At 41.3% G+C, this 17,939-nt stretch overlaps 1 protein-coding gene and 1 long non-coding RNA gene across 2 annotated transcripts in view; one reads left to right on the plus strand and one right to left on the minus strand.

The window, feature by feature from the left end:
- FTO (fat mass and obesity associated) overlaps positions 1 to 17,939 on the plus strand; it is a 426,360-nt gene that overhangs the window by 97,740 nt on the left and 310,681 nt on the right. The window contains 1 exon segment of the mRNA NM_001319276.1: positions 11,654 to 11,731. Coding sequence (NP_001306205.1) covers positions 11,654 to 11,731 — 78 coding nt within the window.
- LOC102183093 lies at positions 12,261 to 13,752 on the minus strand. Its single transcript, XR_310679.3, has 2 exons — positions 12,784 to 13,752; positions 12,261 to 12,626 (listed from the first exon to the last, which is right to left on the minus strand). It is a non-coding gene; the product is annotated as an uncharacterized LOC102183093 (long non-coding RNA).

Below are 17,939 nucleotides of genomic sequence, written 5' to 3' on the forward strand. Positions count from 1 at the left end.
GATCCTGAGGGATGACTAGGTGTTCCAGTGTTGGGTGTGTATATATTTATGATTATTATACCCTCTTGATGAATTGATCCCTCTATCATTGTACAATGATCTTTTATCTTTTGAGTTGAAGTCTGTTTCATCTTAAGTATAGAACGCATGCTCTCTTTGGGATTCCACTTACATGGAGTATCTTTTTCCATCCCTTTACTTTGAGTCTGTGTGTGTTCTTAAATCTTAAGTGAATCCTTTCTAGACAGCATGCTGCTGCTAAGTTGCTAAGTCGCTTCAGTCGTGTCTGACTCTGTGCGACCCCATAGACGACAGCCCACCAGGCTCCCCCATCCCTGGGATTCTCCAGGCAGGAACACTGGAGTGGGTTGCCGTTGCCTTCTCCAGTGCATGAAAGCAAAAAGTGAAAGTGAAGTCGCTCAGTCGTGTCCGACTCTTAGCGACCCCATGGACTGCAGCCTACCATGCTCCTCCATCCATGGGATTTTCCAGGCAAGAGTATTGGAGTGGGTTGCCATTGCCTTCTCCAACTAGACAGCATAAAGTTGTGTATTTTTAAAAAAATCCATTCAGTCATTCTGTGTCTTTTGTTTAGAGAATTTAATCCATTTATATTTAGAATGATTATTAATAGGAATGGACTTACTAATACCATGTTTTAAATGGTTGTTTTGTAATTCCTGTGTAATTTTCTTCCTCTCTTACTTTCTTTATGAACTGATGATTTTCTGTAGTGGTATGTTTGGATTCCCTCTCTTTATGTGTATATATAGGCTATAACATTTGACTTTATGGTTAACATGAGGCTTACAGAAAACATCTTGTAAATGTAACAATGTATCTTATGCTGATAAGTTGCATTTTATTCTTTTATTCCTTTTATTTATCCTTCAATTCCTCCCCTTTTATCTTCTCTCTACATGTTGTGTATTCATTAATAAATTGTTGTAGCTATACCAAAAAAAAGATGTCCTTTTCATTATAGGGGACTGGAATGCAAAAGTAGAATGCAAAAGAAACACCTGGAGTAACAGGCAAATTTGGCTTTGGAGTACGGAATGAAGCAGGGCAAAGGCTAATAGAGTTTTGCCAAGAGAACGCACTGGTCATAGCAAACACCCTCTTCCAACAGCACAAGAGAAGACTCTACACATGGACATCACCAGATGGTCAACACCAAAATCAGATTGATTATATTTTTTGCAGCCAAAGATGGAGAAGCTCTATACAGTCAGCAAAAACAGACCGGGAGCTGACTATGGCTCCGATCATGAACTCCTTTATGCCAAATTTAGACTTAAATTGAAGAAAGTAGGGAAAACCATTAGACCATTCAGGTATGACCTAAATCAAATCCCTTATGATTATACAGTGGAAGTGAGAAATAGATTTAAGGGCCTAGATCTGATAGAGTGCCTGATGAACTATGGAATGAGGTTCATGACATTGTATAGGAGACAGGGATCAAGACCATCCCCATGGAAAAGAAATGCAAAACAGCAAAATGGCTGTCTGAGAAGGCCTTACAAATAGCTGTGAAAAGAAGAGAAGTGAAAAGAAAAGGAGAAAAGGAAAGATATAAGCATCTGAATGCAGAGTTCCATAGAATAGCAAGGAGAGATAAGAAAGCCTTCTTCAGCGATCAATGCAAAGAAATAGAGGAAAACAACAGAATGGGAAAGACTAGAGATCTCTTCAAGAAAATTAGAGATACCAAGGGAACATTTCATGCAAAGATGGGCTCGATCAAGGACAGAAATGGTCTGGACCTAACAGAAGCAGAAGATATTAAACAGAGGTGGCCAGAATACACAGAAGAACTGTACAAAAAAGATCTTCATGACCCAGATAATTACGGTGGTGTGATCACTCACCTAGAGCCAAACATCCTGGAATGTGAAGTCAAGTGGGCCTTAGAAAGTATCACTACGAACAAAGCTAGTGGAGGTGATAGAATTCCAGTTGAGCTATTTCAAATCCTGAAAGATGATGCTGTGAAAGTGCTGCACTCAATATGCCAGCAAATTTGGAAAACTTAGCAGTGGCCACAGGACTGGAAAAGATTGATTTTCATTCCAATCCCAAAGAAAGGCAATGCCAAAGAATGTTCAAACTGCCACACAATTGCACTCATCTCACACGCTGGTAAAGTAATGCTCAAAATTCTCCAAGTCAGGCTTCAACAGTACATGATCCGCAAACTTACAGATGTTCAAGGTGGATTTAGAAAAGGCAGAGGAACCAGAGATCAAATTGTCAACATCCGTTGGAACATCGAAAAAGCAAAAGAATGCCAGAAAAACACCTACTTCTGCTTTATTGATTACCCCAAAGCCTGTGACTGTGTAGATCACAACAAACTGTGGACAGTTCTGAAAGAGATGGGAATACCAGATCTCCTTACCTGCCTCCTGAGAATTCTGTGTGCAGATCAGGAAGCAACAGTTAGAACTGGACATGGAACAACAGACTGATTCCTAACTGGGAAAGTAATACGTCAAGGCTGTATATTGTCACCCTGCGTATTTAACTTCTATGCAGAGTACGTCATGAGAAATGCCAGGCTGGATGAAGCACAAAGTGAAATCGAGATTGCCAGGAGAAATATCAATAACCTCAGATATGCAGATGACACATACCACCCTATGGCAGAAAGTGAAGAAGAACTAAAGAGAGAGAAGTGGTAAACACACCTTTATACTAGAGATAAGTGATTAGCACATCACCATATTACAGTATTGGAATTTTGGATTTTACTGTATATGTTATCAGTGTGTTGTATATTTCTGTGTTCTTTAGTCTTCTTTCAGTACAGTTTACAGAATTCCTTTCAGCATTTCTTATAAGGCAGATCTAGTGAAGATGAATTCCCTCAGTGTGTGTTTGTCTGGAAAAGTCTCTTTCTTCATTTTTGAAGGACAAATGGAAGCTTGATTTCTTTTTCTCTGTTAACCATGTTCAGTCTTTTCCCAACTTCTTGAACCTATGATCTGCAGTTATATTGCTATTTTTAATGTACTTGTCTACTATAATAATTCTGTCATCTGTTCCATTGTGGGGACAGTTCCAATTAATTGATTTTTCTCTTCTTTATCAGTCGTATTACCTTGCCTTATAGTGTTGTCTTCCTTTCCATGCATAATAGTTTTTGACTAGTGTGATCCTTTCAGTCTTACTTTTAAGTTGTTTATAAAGGAGCAGAGTAGTAGTCAAGGGCTAACTTTGTACCACTGTTGAGGCAGAATCTTCCTGAGAATTTGTCCTGCTTTGTGGTTTTTTTTTGTTTTTTTGTTTTTAACTGTGACTAGATTTTTAGTCTACTACAGCATAGGCTCCCATTATTAGAAACGGAACAAGAAATGATTAAAAAACAAAATTTTTGAAAGCATTGTAGAACTACCAAAGCAGTGAGGACTTGAGAGTCCAAAAGTAGTGATTATAAGCATTGGTTTAAAATTTTTAAAGTAGCATTGGTTTTAAATTTTAAAAGTAGTATTGATGTTTATTAAAACTGTTTAAAGTGTTTGCATTTATATATGGTTTTTTCCTTAATTTTAATAGTGAAAAATCGAACATTTCTTGAAAGATCAGATTTCTCTAATCTTAGGGTTGTGTGGTATAGTGTAGTGGAAATGACCTTTATTCTTAGGAAATGAGATTATGAGTTGTGACCAGTAGTGTAATTTCTTGCCAGTCACTTTATGTCTCTGGATGAGGCTTTGTTTTTTCATCTGTTCTAAAATTTCACAGCAATTTTTATTTTTATCACCACTGTAGTTAATTGAGGCATTTAATATATATAAACTTTCATGGAGTGTTTTTAGACAGTTCTGCTGTAGTTTGTCCAGGAAAATAAGTGTCTGAATTTCTTACGTGGCATTGATCTATGGCATTTGATGGGTTATACACAGAATTGCTTGTAGATAGTTCACAAGTAATAAATGAAATTGTCCTTTTCAGAAATGGGTAAATGATAGTAGCAAGTGGTTGCCAAAGTGTATTGAGGGTTTTTTATGTGCTTGGCGACATTCTTAGATCTCTGTATGTACTGCTTCATATATGTGTCACGGGGAGATAAGAAACTAGTCCCAAATCATACATGTAGGCCGGTAGTACTCGTGTTAAAACTAACAGGCTTCTTAGGTGCTCCCGTTTTGTTGTGGACCCTTCCTCCATTTGAATACTATTTGCCTGATAGCTGCATAGTTTATAATTTCTAAAATGCACTAATATATGATTAATTTTATTTAATCTTCACAGTACCCTGTGAAACAGGGTTTTTTATAGATAAGTAAAGTGAGGTTTGGAGAGGTTGATTCAGGTGTGGAACTGCATGTAGGAAATGATAGAGTCAGGATGCAAATTCTACTGTTGGCCGCACCATGGTACATGAGGGAACTAGTTCCCTGACCGTGGATTGAACCTGTGTCCCCTGTACTGGGAGCCTGGAGTCTTAACCACTGGACCTCCAGGGAAGTCTCTTGAATGCTCTTTGGTGAGATACTTTTTCTTTTTAAAACAAACATGTCAGATGGATACATGAAATATTTATTTATACTTCTTTTGGCTTAGCTACTTCTCACTTGCCTTTCTGGTATTAGTTTTGAAGAGTCTTCCTCAGGGAGGCTTTCCTTTCTCAGGCAGGCCCTGCCGAAGCACTCAGTCAGTTTTCCCACTTATTATTTGAGACCCTCAGAAGATTAGGTGATTATTTTTATATTGAACTTTCATAAACTTTTATTTGTGATTGTATCTTGAAGACTCAGATAAAGTTTATTTTTTACTGAACCTGACAAAGTATGATTCCTAGTGTAAAAATTATGTGGAAAATGAAAAATATATGAAGAAGAGCTGTTTGCATAATCTGATAAAGCCAAAGAGACAGCATTGGGAAAATACACTTCATTTGTAGGTGAGATACACCTTCCCATTACGAGTCATGATCTAGCTAATCTTTCTATGTAATTACTGTAAGATTTGCAAACTGTATGCCTATTTAATAAGATACGGAAACTCAGATACAAGTTAGTTTTTCACCGTGAGTCAGAATCTTACTAGAGATAAAGTTTTTGACATCCAGCCTTTATGGTTTTGAGTTGTGATATGGGCTTCCCCGGAGAAGGCGATGGCACCCCACTCCAATACTCTTGCCTGGAAAATCCCATGGATAGAGGAGCCTGGTAGGCTGTGGTCCATGGGGTCGCTAAGTGTCAGACACAACTGAGTGTCTTCACTTTCACTTTTCACTTTCATGCATTGGAGAAGGAAATGGCAACCCACTCCAGTGTTCTTGCCTGGAGAATCCCAGGGACGGGGGAGCCTGGTGGGCTGCCATCTATGGGGTCACACAGAGTTGGACACGACTAAAGCGACTTAGCAGCAGCAGCAGCAGCAGCATGGGCTTCCCAGCTGATGCAGTGGTAAAGAACCTGTCTGCCAGTGTAAGTATCACAAAAGATGAGAGTTTGATCCCCAGGTTGGGAAGATCCCCTTGAGTAAGAACTGTCAACACACTCCAGTATTCTTGCCTGGGAAATCCTGTGGACAGAGGAGCGTGGTGGGTTACAGTCCATAGGGTCACAAACAGTCGGATGTGACTGAGCACAGACGCACCCATGATTTACCTAAGGGCTGTGGTAGCTATTCTTTCCTTGCAGGAGCTGTGGAGATAGATGGGTGTAGCCCTCATGGAACGGTCTTGACATGCTCCTCCTGCAAGTGGGAGAGCCAGCTTTGCTCTTCCTCTGGCTTTCTATGTGACATTTGTGAGCTGCTTGATGTATTTAACACTAGGGTGACAGCAGAGACGCCTGTGAGCAGAGCAGTGTGCTGGAGGGCCCAGCTGTGTGTATTTATCTGTATCTCAGGCTGAGGAGCAGCCGTTAGCCAGATCTGACAGTCACACAGGAGCCGCTTCTGCCTCCACTCCAGAGTGCATTTGAATATTGTGTCTGTTTACCAACTGCTTGACAGTTGACACAAAGAAATTGTCAGAGCTGTTTTTCTTTCCCCTCTTCACTCTGCTGTGCTTGTCTGCGAGTCTCCTTCTGAAATACTTTATCATGCATCACCAATATCTGCACTTTCTAAAATAAAGCCCCAAATCACATTGTCTTCATCTTTATATTGAATTCCACGTAAAGAATTAATTGCTAATATACTTGAGCAAACTCCAAGAGGTAGTGGAGATAGTGGAGGACAGGGAAGCCTGGCGTGCTGCAGTCCATGAGGTCGCAAAGAGTTGGACACCACTTAGCGGCTGAATGGCAACAAATACTTGAGTTGATAATTGCAAATCTGTTGAATAAGCAATGTGTTTACAGAGTTCAGAAATCAAAACAATACAGAAGGAAATCTTCCGTATCGTCTTGTTCTCTCCGGGGTCCCTTTTAGTTGTCGTTTCCCACCCCTGTCCCTGAGAGCATGTGTGCGTGCTTGCTCAGTAGCTCAGTCACGTGTGACTCTGTGGCCCCACGGACTGTAGCCCGCCAAGCTCCTCTGGCATGGCATTCTCCAGGGAAGGATATTGGAATGGGTTACCATTTCCTCCTCCAGGGGGTCTTTCCAACCCAGGGATCGAAGCCATGTCTCCTGCACATCTCCTGCATTGCAGGTGAATTCTTTACCACTGAGCCACCCGGGAAGCCCTTGTCCCCGAGAGAGAACCACTTAAATAGTCTGTCACAAATCCTTTACATTTCTTTATGCAAGTACAAGCAGATGGTCTGTCGCTTGCCTTTTACTTCCTGAGGTCTCCTGGAAAGCTGTTTATTTCACTAAAGGGAGCCTCCTCATTCTTGTTGACTGTTGTGTTGTATTCGTTGTGTGGATGTACCACCATTTATTTAACCGTCCTCTGTGGACATACACTGGCATTGTTTCTAATCTTTTTTTTTTTTTTTAGTTAATTTTAAAATTCAACCTTTCAAAGCATACAGTTAAGTGGTTTTTAGTATGTTTCCAGGCTTCTGTTCTGCCAATTGTGATCTGGTGTACGTACATTCTTCTGAACATGGTACCCATAAAAAAAAATCTTTAGAAGTAGGATTTGGGGGTCAAAGGGAATAGATTTGAATTTTGATAGGAATTGTCTGTTGCCGTGCATTGAGATTGTGCTATTTTGCATTCCTGAGTATGAGAAGGCTTGTTTCTCCGTTGTTCTGCCTGCAGTGACTTTGCCTCTTCTTAAAGCAATGTTAGTTTTTAAGAAATATGTGATGTTCATAAGCAGTTTAATAATCATTCCTGATTGAGTTCACCGAGGCAAATATGCCCAAAACGTCTTTTAAAGTTGATAAATAGTGATTTATCAACTTAAGTTATTGATTTAAGTTATAAATCAATCATTTATAATTGATTTCATTCGTTAATCAGTAGAATTACAGGTTGTGAATGTTGATGTATAGAGCAGATTTCATCTATGTGGCCTTAAGTTGAATGGTTTCTCGACCCTGTTCTCTCCTGTCATAGAGATATAACAATACTCACAGTGTTAAAATTCCCAGGGGAGGAAGACCACTTATATTCTGCTTGCTCTATGATAGGGATATTCTTGTAGAATTTTATCCTTTTGGACACGTGCACCCCAGTGTTCATAGCAGCACTACTTATAGTAGCCAAGACATGAAAGCAACCTAAGTGTCCGTCCACAGAGGAATGCATAAAGATGTGGTCCTTATATACAGTGGAGTGTTACTGAGCCGTTAAATGAATGAAATAATGCCGTTTGCAGCCACATGGATAGACCTAGAAATTATAATACTAAGTGAAGTAAGTCAGGTAGAGAAAGACAGATATCACATGATATGACTTAGATATGGAATCTTAAAAAAAATGACCTAAGTGAAGTGATTTACAAACAGAATAGACTCACAGTCCTAGGAAAGAAACTTATGGTTGCCAAAAGGAAAAGGGAGGGGGAGGAGCAGAATTTGAGATGAACAATATAGACTTCTATCGTTATATAAAAAAGAATTTTATCGTCTCAATACAGCCTTCCAGGTTATAATGTTTTATGTCTGTCTGACACACTGGACCTCAACTGAGCTGATTGTTTTTATAATAATTCAACTGAAGTAGAAACAAGTATAAACAGTAATTATAAACAGAATTTCATCCTCCAGGGGTGCTTATTCTTCTTTGGGCCAGGTCTCTTGCTGTTTAATCTGGTCAAGGTGGAATATGTAATTCCTAATAGGAATCTGTATCGTTGTGTTCCTTCTTGTATACAGATTAGCTTTTTGGGTTCTCCTGAAGAAATTTTAAGGTGGTATTTGTAAGGTGGAGCCATCTCAGGGTCTGAGATATCATGTACATTTCCATCATTCAAGGCTTTTAAGCATTTTTAAACATTAAAACTTTTTTTTTTTTTTTTCGGCGTTTAAATGTTCTGTCTATAGAAAGGACTGGTAAAAGAGTGATAGGAAAATGCAGGCTTTCCTGAGCTTGAAGTGAAAATTGAGGTATAGGTTTTGATTAAGTTTGTGATGGAGTTCATAAAAGTACAAGTATAGGCATGGAAAAGTCATTAGTTCTTTCTGTGTCTCAAATAACGGCTAGTGTAGAAAACAGATAAACCGCTTGATCAGTGATTTATTTAAACCAATGTTTTTGTGTTAGTATGATAGGTCTTTCATAAAGTAAAAGTCTTCATAGTTTAACTGGTTGTTGTCATTTAGTCTCTAAGGTGTTTCTTGACTCTTTGGATGACCCCATGGAGTGTAGCCTGCCAGGCTCCCCTGTCCGTGGGATTTCCCAGACAAGAATACTGGAGTGAGTTGCCATTTCCTTCGCCAGGGGATTGTTCCAGGCCAGGGGTCGAACCCTCGTCTCCTGTGTTAGCAGGCAGATTCTTTACCACTGAGCCATCAGGGAAGCCCCATTTTAACTGGTAAGCGAGTCTTATTATCACAAATGAAAAGCTACTTTTAGATTAGCATTAGACAAAGCAGGAAGTTTCATTAGATAGCCGGGCTACAATTTGGCATAAGAGTAAATTTACTGTTTTGTCTCTCTTAGGTCAAGTGGTTGCTATTTTTCTGTTTCCTCTTTTTTTTCTTTCTCTTTCTCTATCCACTTTGGATAATTATACAAAAGATCTGGAAATAACTAGAGTTCTGCCCAGTAGGGTGTTTGCTCTGGACCACTCTGTGACTCAGAGCTTCCCTGGTGGCTCAGCAGTAAAGAATCTGCCTGCAGTGTAGGAGCCACAGGAGATGTGGGTTCGATCCCCGGGTCAGGAAGATCCCCTGGAGAAGGGCATGGCAACCCACTCCATTATTCTTGTCTGGAGAATCCCATGGACAGAGGAGCCTGGTGGGTACAGTCCATGGGGTTGCAAAGACTTGGACACAACTGAAGCGACTTAGCACACGTGCACTCGATGACGGGTTAGTGAGAGAAGGCTGTGCAGACATGGGGGAAGATGATTCTCAGGGCCCCTCTGTCTGGTTGAGCAGGTTGTCCACTGCGTAAAGACAGTGCCTGCTGGGGTGGGTTGAGGCTAAAGTCTAGTTTGTGTTCTCCAAGTCCTGCTTTAGGGCTTAGCGCTGCATTAAACCAGAGTAAGATATACCATTTTCTAATGCTTATAATTGTGCCTCAGTGGCTGATAACAGCCTGAATATGCATTGCATTGCAGTTTTATTTGAAAATCAGTTGTTTCTGCCTTTTCTGTTTTTTTGGCCTTCAGAAAATTTCTGTAGCGTCCAGATGATTTCTATGTGTCTGTGTGTCTCTATACACATTGTTGTTGTTCAGTCGCCCAGTCATGTCCAACTCTTTGTGACCTCATGGAGTGCAGCACACCAGGCTTCTCTGTTCCTCACCATCTCCTGAAGTTTGCCCAAGTTCATGTTTGTTGCATCGGTGATGCCCTTCAGCCATCTCATCCTCTGATGCCCTCTTCTCCTTCTGTCCTCAATCTTTCCCAGCATCAGAGGCTTTTCCAGTGAGTCAGCTGTTCGCATCAGATATCAAAATACTGGAGTTTCAATTATCAGCAAAAGTCCTTCAAACGAATATTCAGGGTTAATTTCCCTTGAGACTGACTGGTTTGATCTCTTTGTTCTCCAGAGAACTGACTCTCAGGAGTCTTCTCCAGCACCACAGTTTGAAAGCATCAATAAACATCAGTTCAGTTCAATTCAGTTGCTTAGTCGTGTCTGACTCTTTGTGACCCCATGGACTACAGCATGCCAGGCTTCCCTGTCCATCACCAACTTCGGAGCTTACTCAAACTCATGTCCATCGAGTTGGTGATGCCATCCTACCATCTCATCCTCTGTTGTCCCTTTCTCCTCCTGCCTTCAATCTTTCCCAGCATCAGGGTCTTTTCCAGTGAGTCAGTTCTTCGCATCAGGTGGCCAAAGCATTGGAGCTTCACCTTCAGCCTCAGTTCTTCCAATGAATATTCAGGACTGATCTCCTTTAGGATGGACTGGTTGGATCTCCTTGCAGTCCAAGGGACTCTCAAGAGTCTTCTCTAACACCACATGCATATATATACATATATATATATACACACATACGTATATAATAAACATATATACATGCTATTTATGTGCTGCTGCTGCTGCTGCTAAGTCACATCAGTCGTGTCCGACTCTGTGTGACCCCGTAGACGGCAGCCCACCAGGCTCCCCCATCCATAGGATTCTCCAGGCAAGATCACTGGAGTGCATTGCCATTTCCTTCTCCAATACATGAAAGTGAAATATATGCTTGAATATAAGGTCAGATATTCTTTGAAAAAATCCCTCATAAGAAAGGTGTCATCTTAGATGTATTTGATTCCTTATAAAATACATTATAATATGGGATCCTCTCTTAGTTACTTTGTTCGAACGGCCTAGTACTGTTTGGGGAAGACATGGTATCTTGAAATAGCCTCATGAGTGCTACTTGTGGATGCTTGAAAAGATTTATCCAATTGGAAAAGAAAAGAGGCAAAGATGCTCAACATAGGTTTAGTAATTATTCTAGAGATAAAAGAGTACTTTTAAAAAGTAATATGATAGTGGATATGATCTCAAATAAATTTTTACAGGATGAACAAATAATTCATATACCTTGACCCTGGATCCTTGTGGCTTAGTTGGGTATTTTCAGTGAAAGTAAGGATTTACAAACTGCTGTCTCAGGCAGTTTTTACGGATAGGAAGGTTTGTTCTGGAAAACTGTATTACATGACTTAAAAGATGACTCTAGTAATGAAGAAAAAGATCCTGGTATTAAAGAGTGAAGCACATTGCTTCCTGAAATGTGAGAGTGAATAAAATAATTATTTCTAAGTTAATATTTTATATGATGTAATTTAAATGCATGTAATAAAGTTGATACATTTTATAACTGACTTTTGGCTAGCTTTATCCTCTAAAATTTATACACTTTAAGTTGGCTAACTTTTGGAGGGTATTCTCTTATTAGAAAAATAAGGCATTGTCAGCCTGGATGGGAGGGGGTTTGGGGGGAGAATGGATACATGTATATGTGTGACTGAGTCTCTTTGCTGTTCACCTGAAACTTTCACATTGTTTGTTAATTGGCTATACCCCCAATGCAAAATAAAAAGTTAAAAAAAAAGAAGACATTGTCCTATATTTTGGGTCTCTTTATAATTTAGTCATCTATAATCATTATTATTTTTAAACAGAAACTGAGGCTTCTTGAAGAGCTTGAAGACACATGGCTTCCCTACCTGACCCCCAAAGACGATGAATTCTATCAGCAGGTAAGGTCTTTTAATATTTGTCAATTTCCATTGATTTTTTTCCCTTGATCTACCTTATTTTACCTACGAAGCAACTGTGGTCTAGAGAAATGAAATGAGAGGTTAAAGGTCTGCTTTGGTCACCCATTGATTCACCCCCAGAACATGTAAGTTCCTGCACAGTGTTTCTGCCGTGAACTTGGTGCTTTAGAATAGTGGACTGTCTTCTTCCCCAAACGTTCCATGTTTTTCCCTACTTCCTTCCCTCTGCTTCTGTTTCTTCTGTACAGAATCTTCTTTCGTCTCTTATCCTTTTGCCAGATGACTAATTCTTCAGGACTTCACTGAAGCATCACCTCCTTTGTGAACGTTTCTTTAACTTACCTTACCTCCAAATAGAATTGATTGCATTTGCCCCTGTGCTCCTTGTACCATATATATACCTTGATTGTACCCCTCACATTGTATTGCGGTTATAGAATTCTGTGTCTCTCCCCTGAATTAGTCAGCACTCTTTCAATTATAACTGGCAACATCGCAAACAAACTCATTTTGGCAGAGAAGGGAATTTATTGACTGACAACTTAGATGTCAAGGATAAGCACACAGCCGAATCCAGTTTCTCGAAAGATGTCATTGGATCACTCTCTTTCCTTGTTTCTTGGCTTAGCTTTTCTCTGGTGACTTCATGCTAGATAGGCACTCCCCTGATGGTATAAAAGGGCTCTGACAGCCCTGGGAGTGTGTGGTCTTAAGCCCATAGGATCTCAGAAGAAGGTGGTGATGTCTTCTTTCCTGGTTCTGATTCCCCCAGGCGTGATCTTGTTGTCCTGGCTAGAGGCGTCTCTCTCTCCCCGAATCAGTTCTTGTGTTCAGGGTATTAAGATGCTTCTGTCTGCCTGGCCAGTTGCCTCACCTGCTTGTGGGGTAGGGTTGGAGTATGACCATTCTCACTCAAACTGCAGGGGTGGTAGGTCAGAGATGGGGGTTTTCCCAAAGGGAAATTAGAGCCCTTGTTAACACCAAAGAAGGAGAGGAAGGCACGCTGGGAAATAAAAATAGCCCCTTTTCACCTCTTCTTTCCTATGAGGATGTTAGCTCTTGATGTGTAAGAACTGGGCCACATCGTCTTGGTTTCTCCAGCATCCAGTGTAAGCTTGTCGTCACATTGTTGATTATCAGTAACCATGGAAAGAAGAGAGAAACGAATGAGCTTTACCCATCCCAGGTCTCCTGACTTCCAGGACATCATGTGTCATCTCCCTTGTCATTAGAACTTCATCTGTCACCTGATCAGTCCTTTTTTGGATTGTTCTAGTTTTCCTCTTTGCCCCTTTTTCTTAATCCTCTAAGCTGAAGTAAACACGTTTTAAAAATTTTTTAATTTTTTAACCAAAACATAAATCTGAGCCTGTCAGCTTCCTGCTTCACATCCCTGGCGGTCCATTGCCTGGCTCCTGCATTTCCAGCCTTGTCTTCCCTACTCTTTTACCATTTTATCCACGCTGAGTTTTGTCACTACCTCTCAGTGCTTTGGGGCTTCCCCAGTGGCTCAGTGGGTAAAGAATCCACCTGCAATATAGGAGACACAGGAGACTCAGGTTCCATCCTTGGGTCAGGAAGATCCCCTGGAGAAGGAAATGGCAACCCACTCCAGTATTCTCGCCTGAAAAATCCCATGGACGAAGGAGCCTGGCAGGCTAGAGTCCATGGGATTGCAGAGTCGGACATGACTGAGCGACTAGGTACACACTCTGTGTTACATTTTGAGGCTTCCTGTTACATCTTCTCCATCTCCTTTACTTGGTGAGTTTCCGCATTACCTGTTCGTAACAGTTCACGTGTCATCTCCGGTAGGATGCTTCCTTGACACCTCTGTAGCCCAGAGGGTTGTCTCTGCTCCCTCTTGTGTGTACCTGTAGTACTTCATGTGTACTTTAATTATCTGAAGTTATTGTAATGATTATATCTATAACTGTGGGCAGGAATCCCTTAGAATAAATGGAGTAGCCATCATAGTCAACAAAAGAGTTCGAAATGTAGTACTTGGATGCAGTCTCAAAAACAGCAGAATGATCTCTGTTCGTTTCCAAGGCAAACACAGAAGAACTGTACAAAAAAGATCTTCACGACCCAGATAATCACGACGGTGTGATCACTCATCTAGAGCCAGACATCCTGGAATGTGAAGTCAAGTGGGCCTTAAGAAGCATCACTATAAACAAAGATAGTGGAGGTGATGGAATACCAGTTGAGCTATTTCAAATCCTGAAAGATGACGCTGTGAAAGTGCTGCACTCAATATGCCAGCAAATTTAGAAAACTCAGCAGTGGCCAAAGGACTGGAAAAGGTCAGTTTTCATTCCAATTCCAAAGAAAGGCAATGCCAAAGAATGCTCAAACAATTGCACTCATCTCACGTGCTAGTAAAGTAATGCTTAAAATTCTCCAAGCCAGGCTTCAGCAATACATGAACTGTGAACTTCCAGATGCTCAAGCTGGTTTTAGAAACGGCAGAGGAACCAGAGATCAACATCTGCCAATATTCGCTGGATCATGGAAAAAGCAAGAGAGTTCCAGAAAAGCATCTATTTCTGCTTTATTGACTATGCCAAAGCCTTCGACTGTGTGGATCACAATATTCTGTGGAAAATTCTGAAAGAGATGGGAATACCAGACTACCTGACCTGCCTCTTGAGAAACCTGTATGCAGGTCAGGAAGCAACAGTTAGAACTGGACATGGAACAACAGACTGGTTCCAAATAGGAAAAGGAGTACATCAAGGCTGTATATTGTCACCCTGCTTATTTAACTCATATGCAGAGAACATCATGAGAAACGCTGGGCTGGAGGAAGCACAAGCCGGAATCAAGATTGCCGGGAGAAATATCAATAACCTTAGATATGCAGCCTCAGACACCACCCTTATGACAGAAAGTGAAGAGGAACTAAAGAGCCTCTTGATGAAAGTGAAAGAGGAGAGTGTAAAAGTTGGCTTAAAGCTCAGCATTCAGAAAATGAAGATCATGGCATCCGGTCCCATCACTTCATGGGAAATGGATGAGGAAACAGTGTCAGACTTTATTTTTCTGGACTCCCAATTCACTGCAGATGGTGATTGCAGCCATGAAATTAAAAGATGCTTACTCCTTGGAAGGAAAGTTATGACCAATCTAGATAGCATATTGAAAATCAGAGACATTACTTTGCCAACAAAGGTCCGTCTAGTCAAGGCTATGGATTTTCCTGTGGTCATGTATGGATGTGAGAGTTGGACTATAAAGAAAGCTGAGCACCAAAGAATTGATGCTTTTGAACTGTGGTGTTGGAGAAGACTCTCGAGAGTCCCTTGACTGCAAGGAGATCCAACCAGTCTATCCTAAAGGAGATCAGTCCTGGGTGTTCATTGGAAGGACTGATGTTGAAACTGAAACTCCAATACTTTGGGCACCTGATGTGAAGAGCTGACTCATTTGAAAAGACCCTGATGCTGGGAAAGATTGAGGGCAGGAGGAGAAGGGGCCAATGGAGGATGAGATGGCTGGATGGCATCACTGACTTGATGGACATGGGTTTGGGTGAACTCTGGGAGTTGGTGATGGACAGGGAGGCCTGGCATGCTGCAGTTCTTGGGGTCGCAAAGAGTTGGACACGACTGAGCAACTGAACTGAACTGAACTGAATTGTAATGATTTTTTTTCATGCTCCTCTCTCTTATTCTCTGCACTATGATATATACGAGGCCTGGCGCCTAGTAGGTATTTAATAGTTTCTTTGAATGGATGAATGAATTACTGTAGGCATTAGTTATTTATATTTATTTTTAGTAAATATTATATTTATTATTTGGCTGTGCCAGGTCCTGCTTGCAGCATGCAGGATCTTTAGTTGCAGCATGTGGGATCTAGTTCCCTAATCAGGGATCGAACCTGGGTCCCCTCCATTGGGAGCACAAAGCCACTGGACCACCAGGGAAGTCCCTAGTTCATTTAAAAAACAGCACGACGTATAATAATATTTGGTGTGATTTGAATTTTGTTTGCTCCTCCCTAGGGAGGTGGTATCTATAATAGTCTACAGGGTTTATATAGAAATGTTATACCCCACACTGGTAGACTTTTCTCTTTTGAGCTTTTCTGGTTTTCCAAATTATCTAAATGATCATGTATTCTTTGGTAATCAGGAAAAAAAATAATTTGAAAAAGTACCCTTAAAACAGGTAAACCCTCCAAATGTAATCAGTTCTTAAATCCTTGCTAATATTTTCATAGATAGGAACTGTTTGGTACACGATAACACGCATTGTTACAAAGCAGCCGCTGACCCACTTCAGCTTTTGTATGGCAGTTGTGCACAAAGAATTAAACACCAAGGTTAGCCCAGGTGTTCTCAGCCAGACATACACTGAACCAGGAAAGGAGACGCCAGGGCAAACAGAACAACTCTCAAGACTTGGCTTTTATCTTGCTAAGACCCACAACACACCTGATACCAATATCTAATCACTTTAAGTGCACCTTGTAATAATAGAGTGTTTCAACCAAACCTTAGTCCAGTAAATCTCTTCTCTTAAAAGATGAAGTGAAAATACTTTTTAATGACACGAGTGAATAGAAAGTTCAGCCCTGACACTGAGTCCCTTACACAGGTCCTAGCCACAGGAATGCCAACCCAGCTGCTAGTCATCAAAACAAGACTTTCTGCAGTTTCCAGATTGGGTCTGTTTATTGACCCTTCCTGCCAGCATGCCAGGGACTGTGCTCAACATTTTCTGAACGCTTGTCACATTTCATCCACACAGCAGCCTCGCATTCATCCCACAATTACAGATTCAGCAACCTCCCTTCTTCAGGTTTCGATTGCTTGAGACAGAGATACTGACTTCCTCTTTTACAAATCAGGACAGACTAAGCTCCATATCTGAGAGACAGAGCTGCAGTTCATCCCAGGTTTTTCTGACTCTGAAGACCAGACTCTTTCTGCTATACTGTTTTCCTCCTGGTATACCTTGATCAAATTCACAATGCCTTCAAAGAAGTTTTTTCTTTTGTTTCTTCCGATTAAGACTATAGAGAAAACCAATGAAAGAAAACAGCAACAGTAACAAACGTCAAGCAGAAGAGCCAGAGGACCGCTTTTGGTTTACTACAGAGCACAGGGGAGTGAATTACATTGAAAATAACCTCTGGATCCAGATATGGGAAGTCTGTCCCTCTTATCCAGAGACATGCCACCCTCCTTAGCATTCCCTGTTATTTTCATTCGTTCTGTGCTTTCTTTGGTGGGCTTCTCTGGTGGCTCAGTGGTAAAGCATCTGCCTGCAATGCAGGAGACAGCGGTTTGATCCCTGGGTTGGAAGATCCCCTGGAGGAGGGCACAGCAACCCACACTAGTATTCTTGCCTGGAGAATCCCATGGACAGAGGAACCCTTTTGGCAGGCTACAGTCCATAGGGTCTCAAAGAGTCAGACATGATTGAAGCGACTTAACACTTCGTTGCTTCTGGACAGAGTTAACAGCAAAGCTTCTAAGATACGTTTGAGGACATGCAGCTGAGGCTGAAACATCTGGTGGGGAGTGAGAGAGTTGGAGGGCGTAGAGGGAAATGAGATCAGAGCATGGTGGCCCGATTCCGCAGGAACTTGCTGTCCACAGTGGGAACACTGGTGATGACTCTGAGTGAGATGAGAAGACGTGACGGGGTTTGGAGCACAAGAATGATAGGATGTGACTTAGGTTTTCAGGGATCCTGCCTTGCAGTCCCTTCTCTAGTGCCGTTACCCCTGGTCCTGTTGTTCAAATCAGGCCTTTGCAGCCCTCAGCTTCTCTTCATGGCTTCCAGACCTGTTTACTGCCTGGGCCCTGGCAGTTCTAATTTTTCAGAATCTCAAATTTTTTCTTTTTGAGAGTTAACAGAATACATTAATGGTAAAAAGAGAGTTCTGTTTTGGAATAGGTTGCCTACGTGCTAGGTTGCTTCAGTTGTGTCTGACTGTTTGCGAACCCGTGGACTGTAGCCCACCAGGCTCCTCTGTCCATGGGATTCTTCAGGCAAGAACACTGGAGTGGGTTGCCATTTCCTGCTCCAGGGGATCTTTCCGACCCAAGTATCAAACTCGCATCTCCTGTGTTGGCAGGTGGATTCTTGGCTACCAGTGCCACCTGGGAAGCCCTGGGAGTAGGTTAAATTGATTTTATAAACAGAAAAATCTCAATAAAGAACACAGT

Source organism: Capra hircus, chromosome 18 (assembly GCF_001704415.2).
Source record: "Capra hircus breed San Clemente chromosome 18, ASM170441v1, whole genome shotgun sequence".
Classification (NCBI taxonomy): Eukaryota; Metazoa; Chordata; class Mammalia; order Artiodactyla; family Bovidae; genus Capra; species Capra hircus.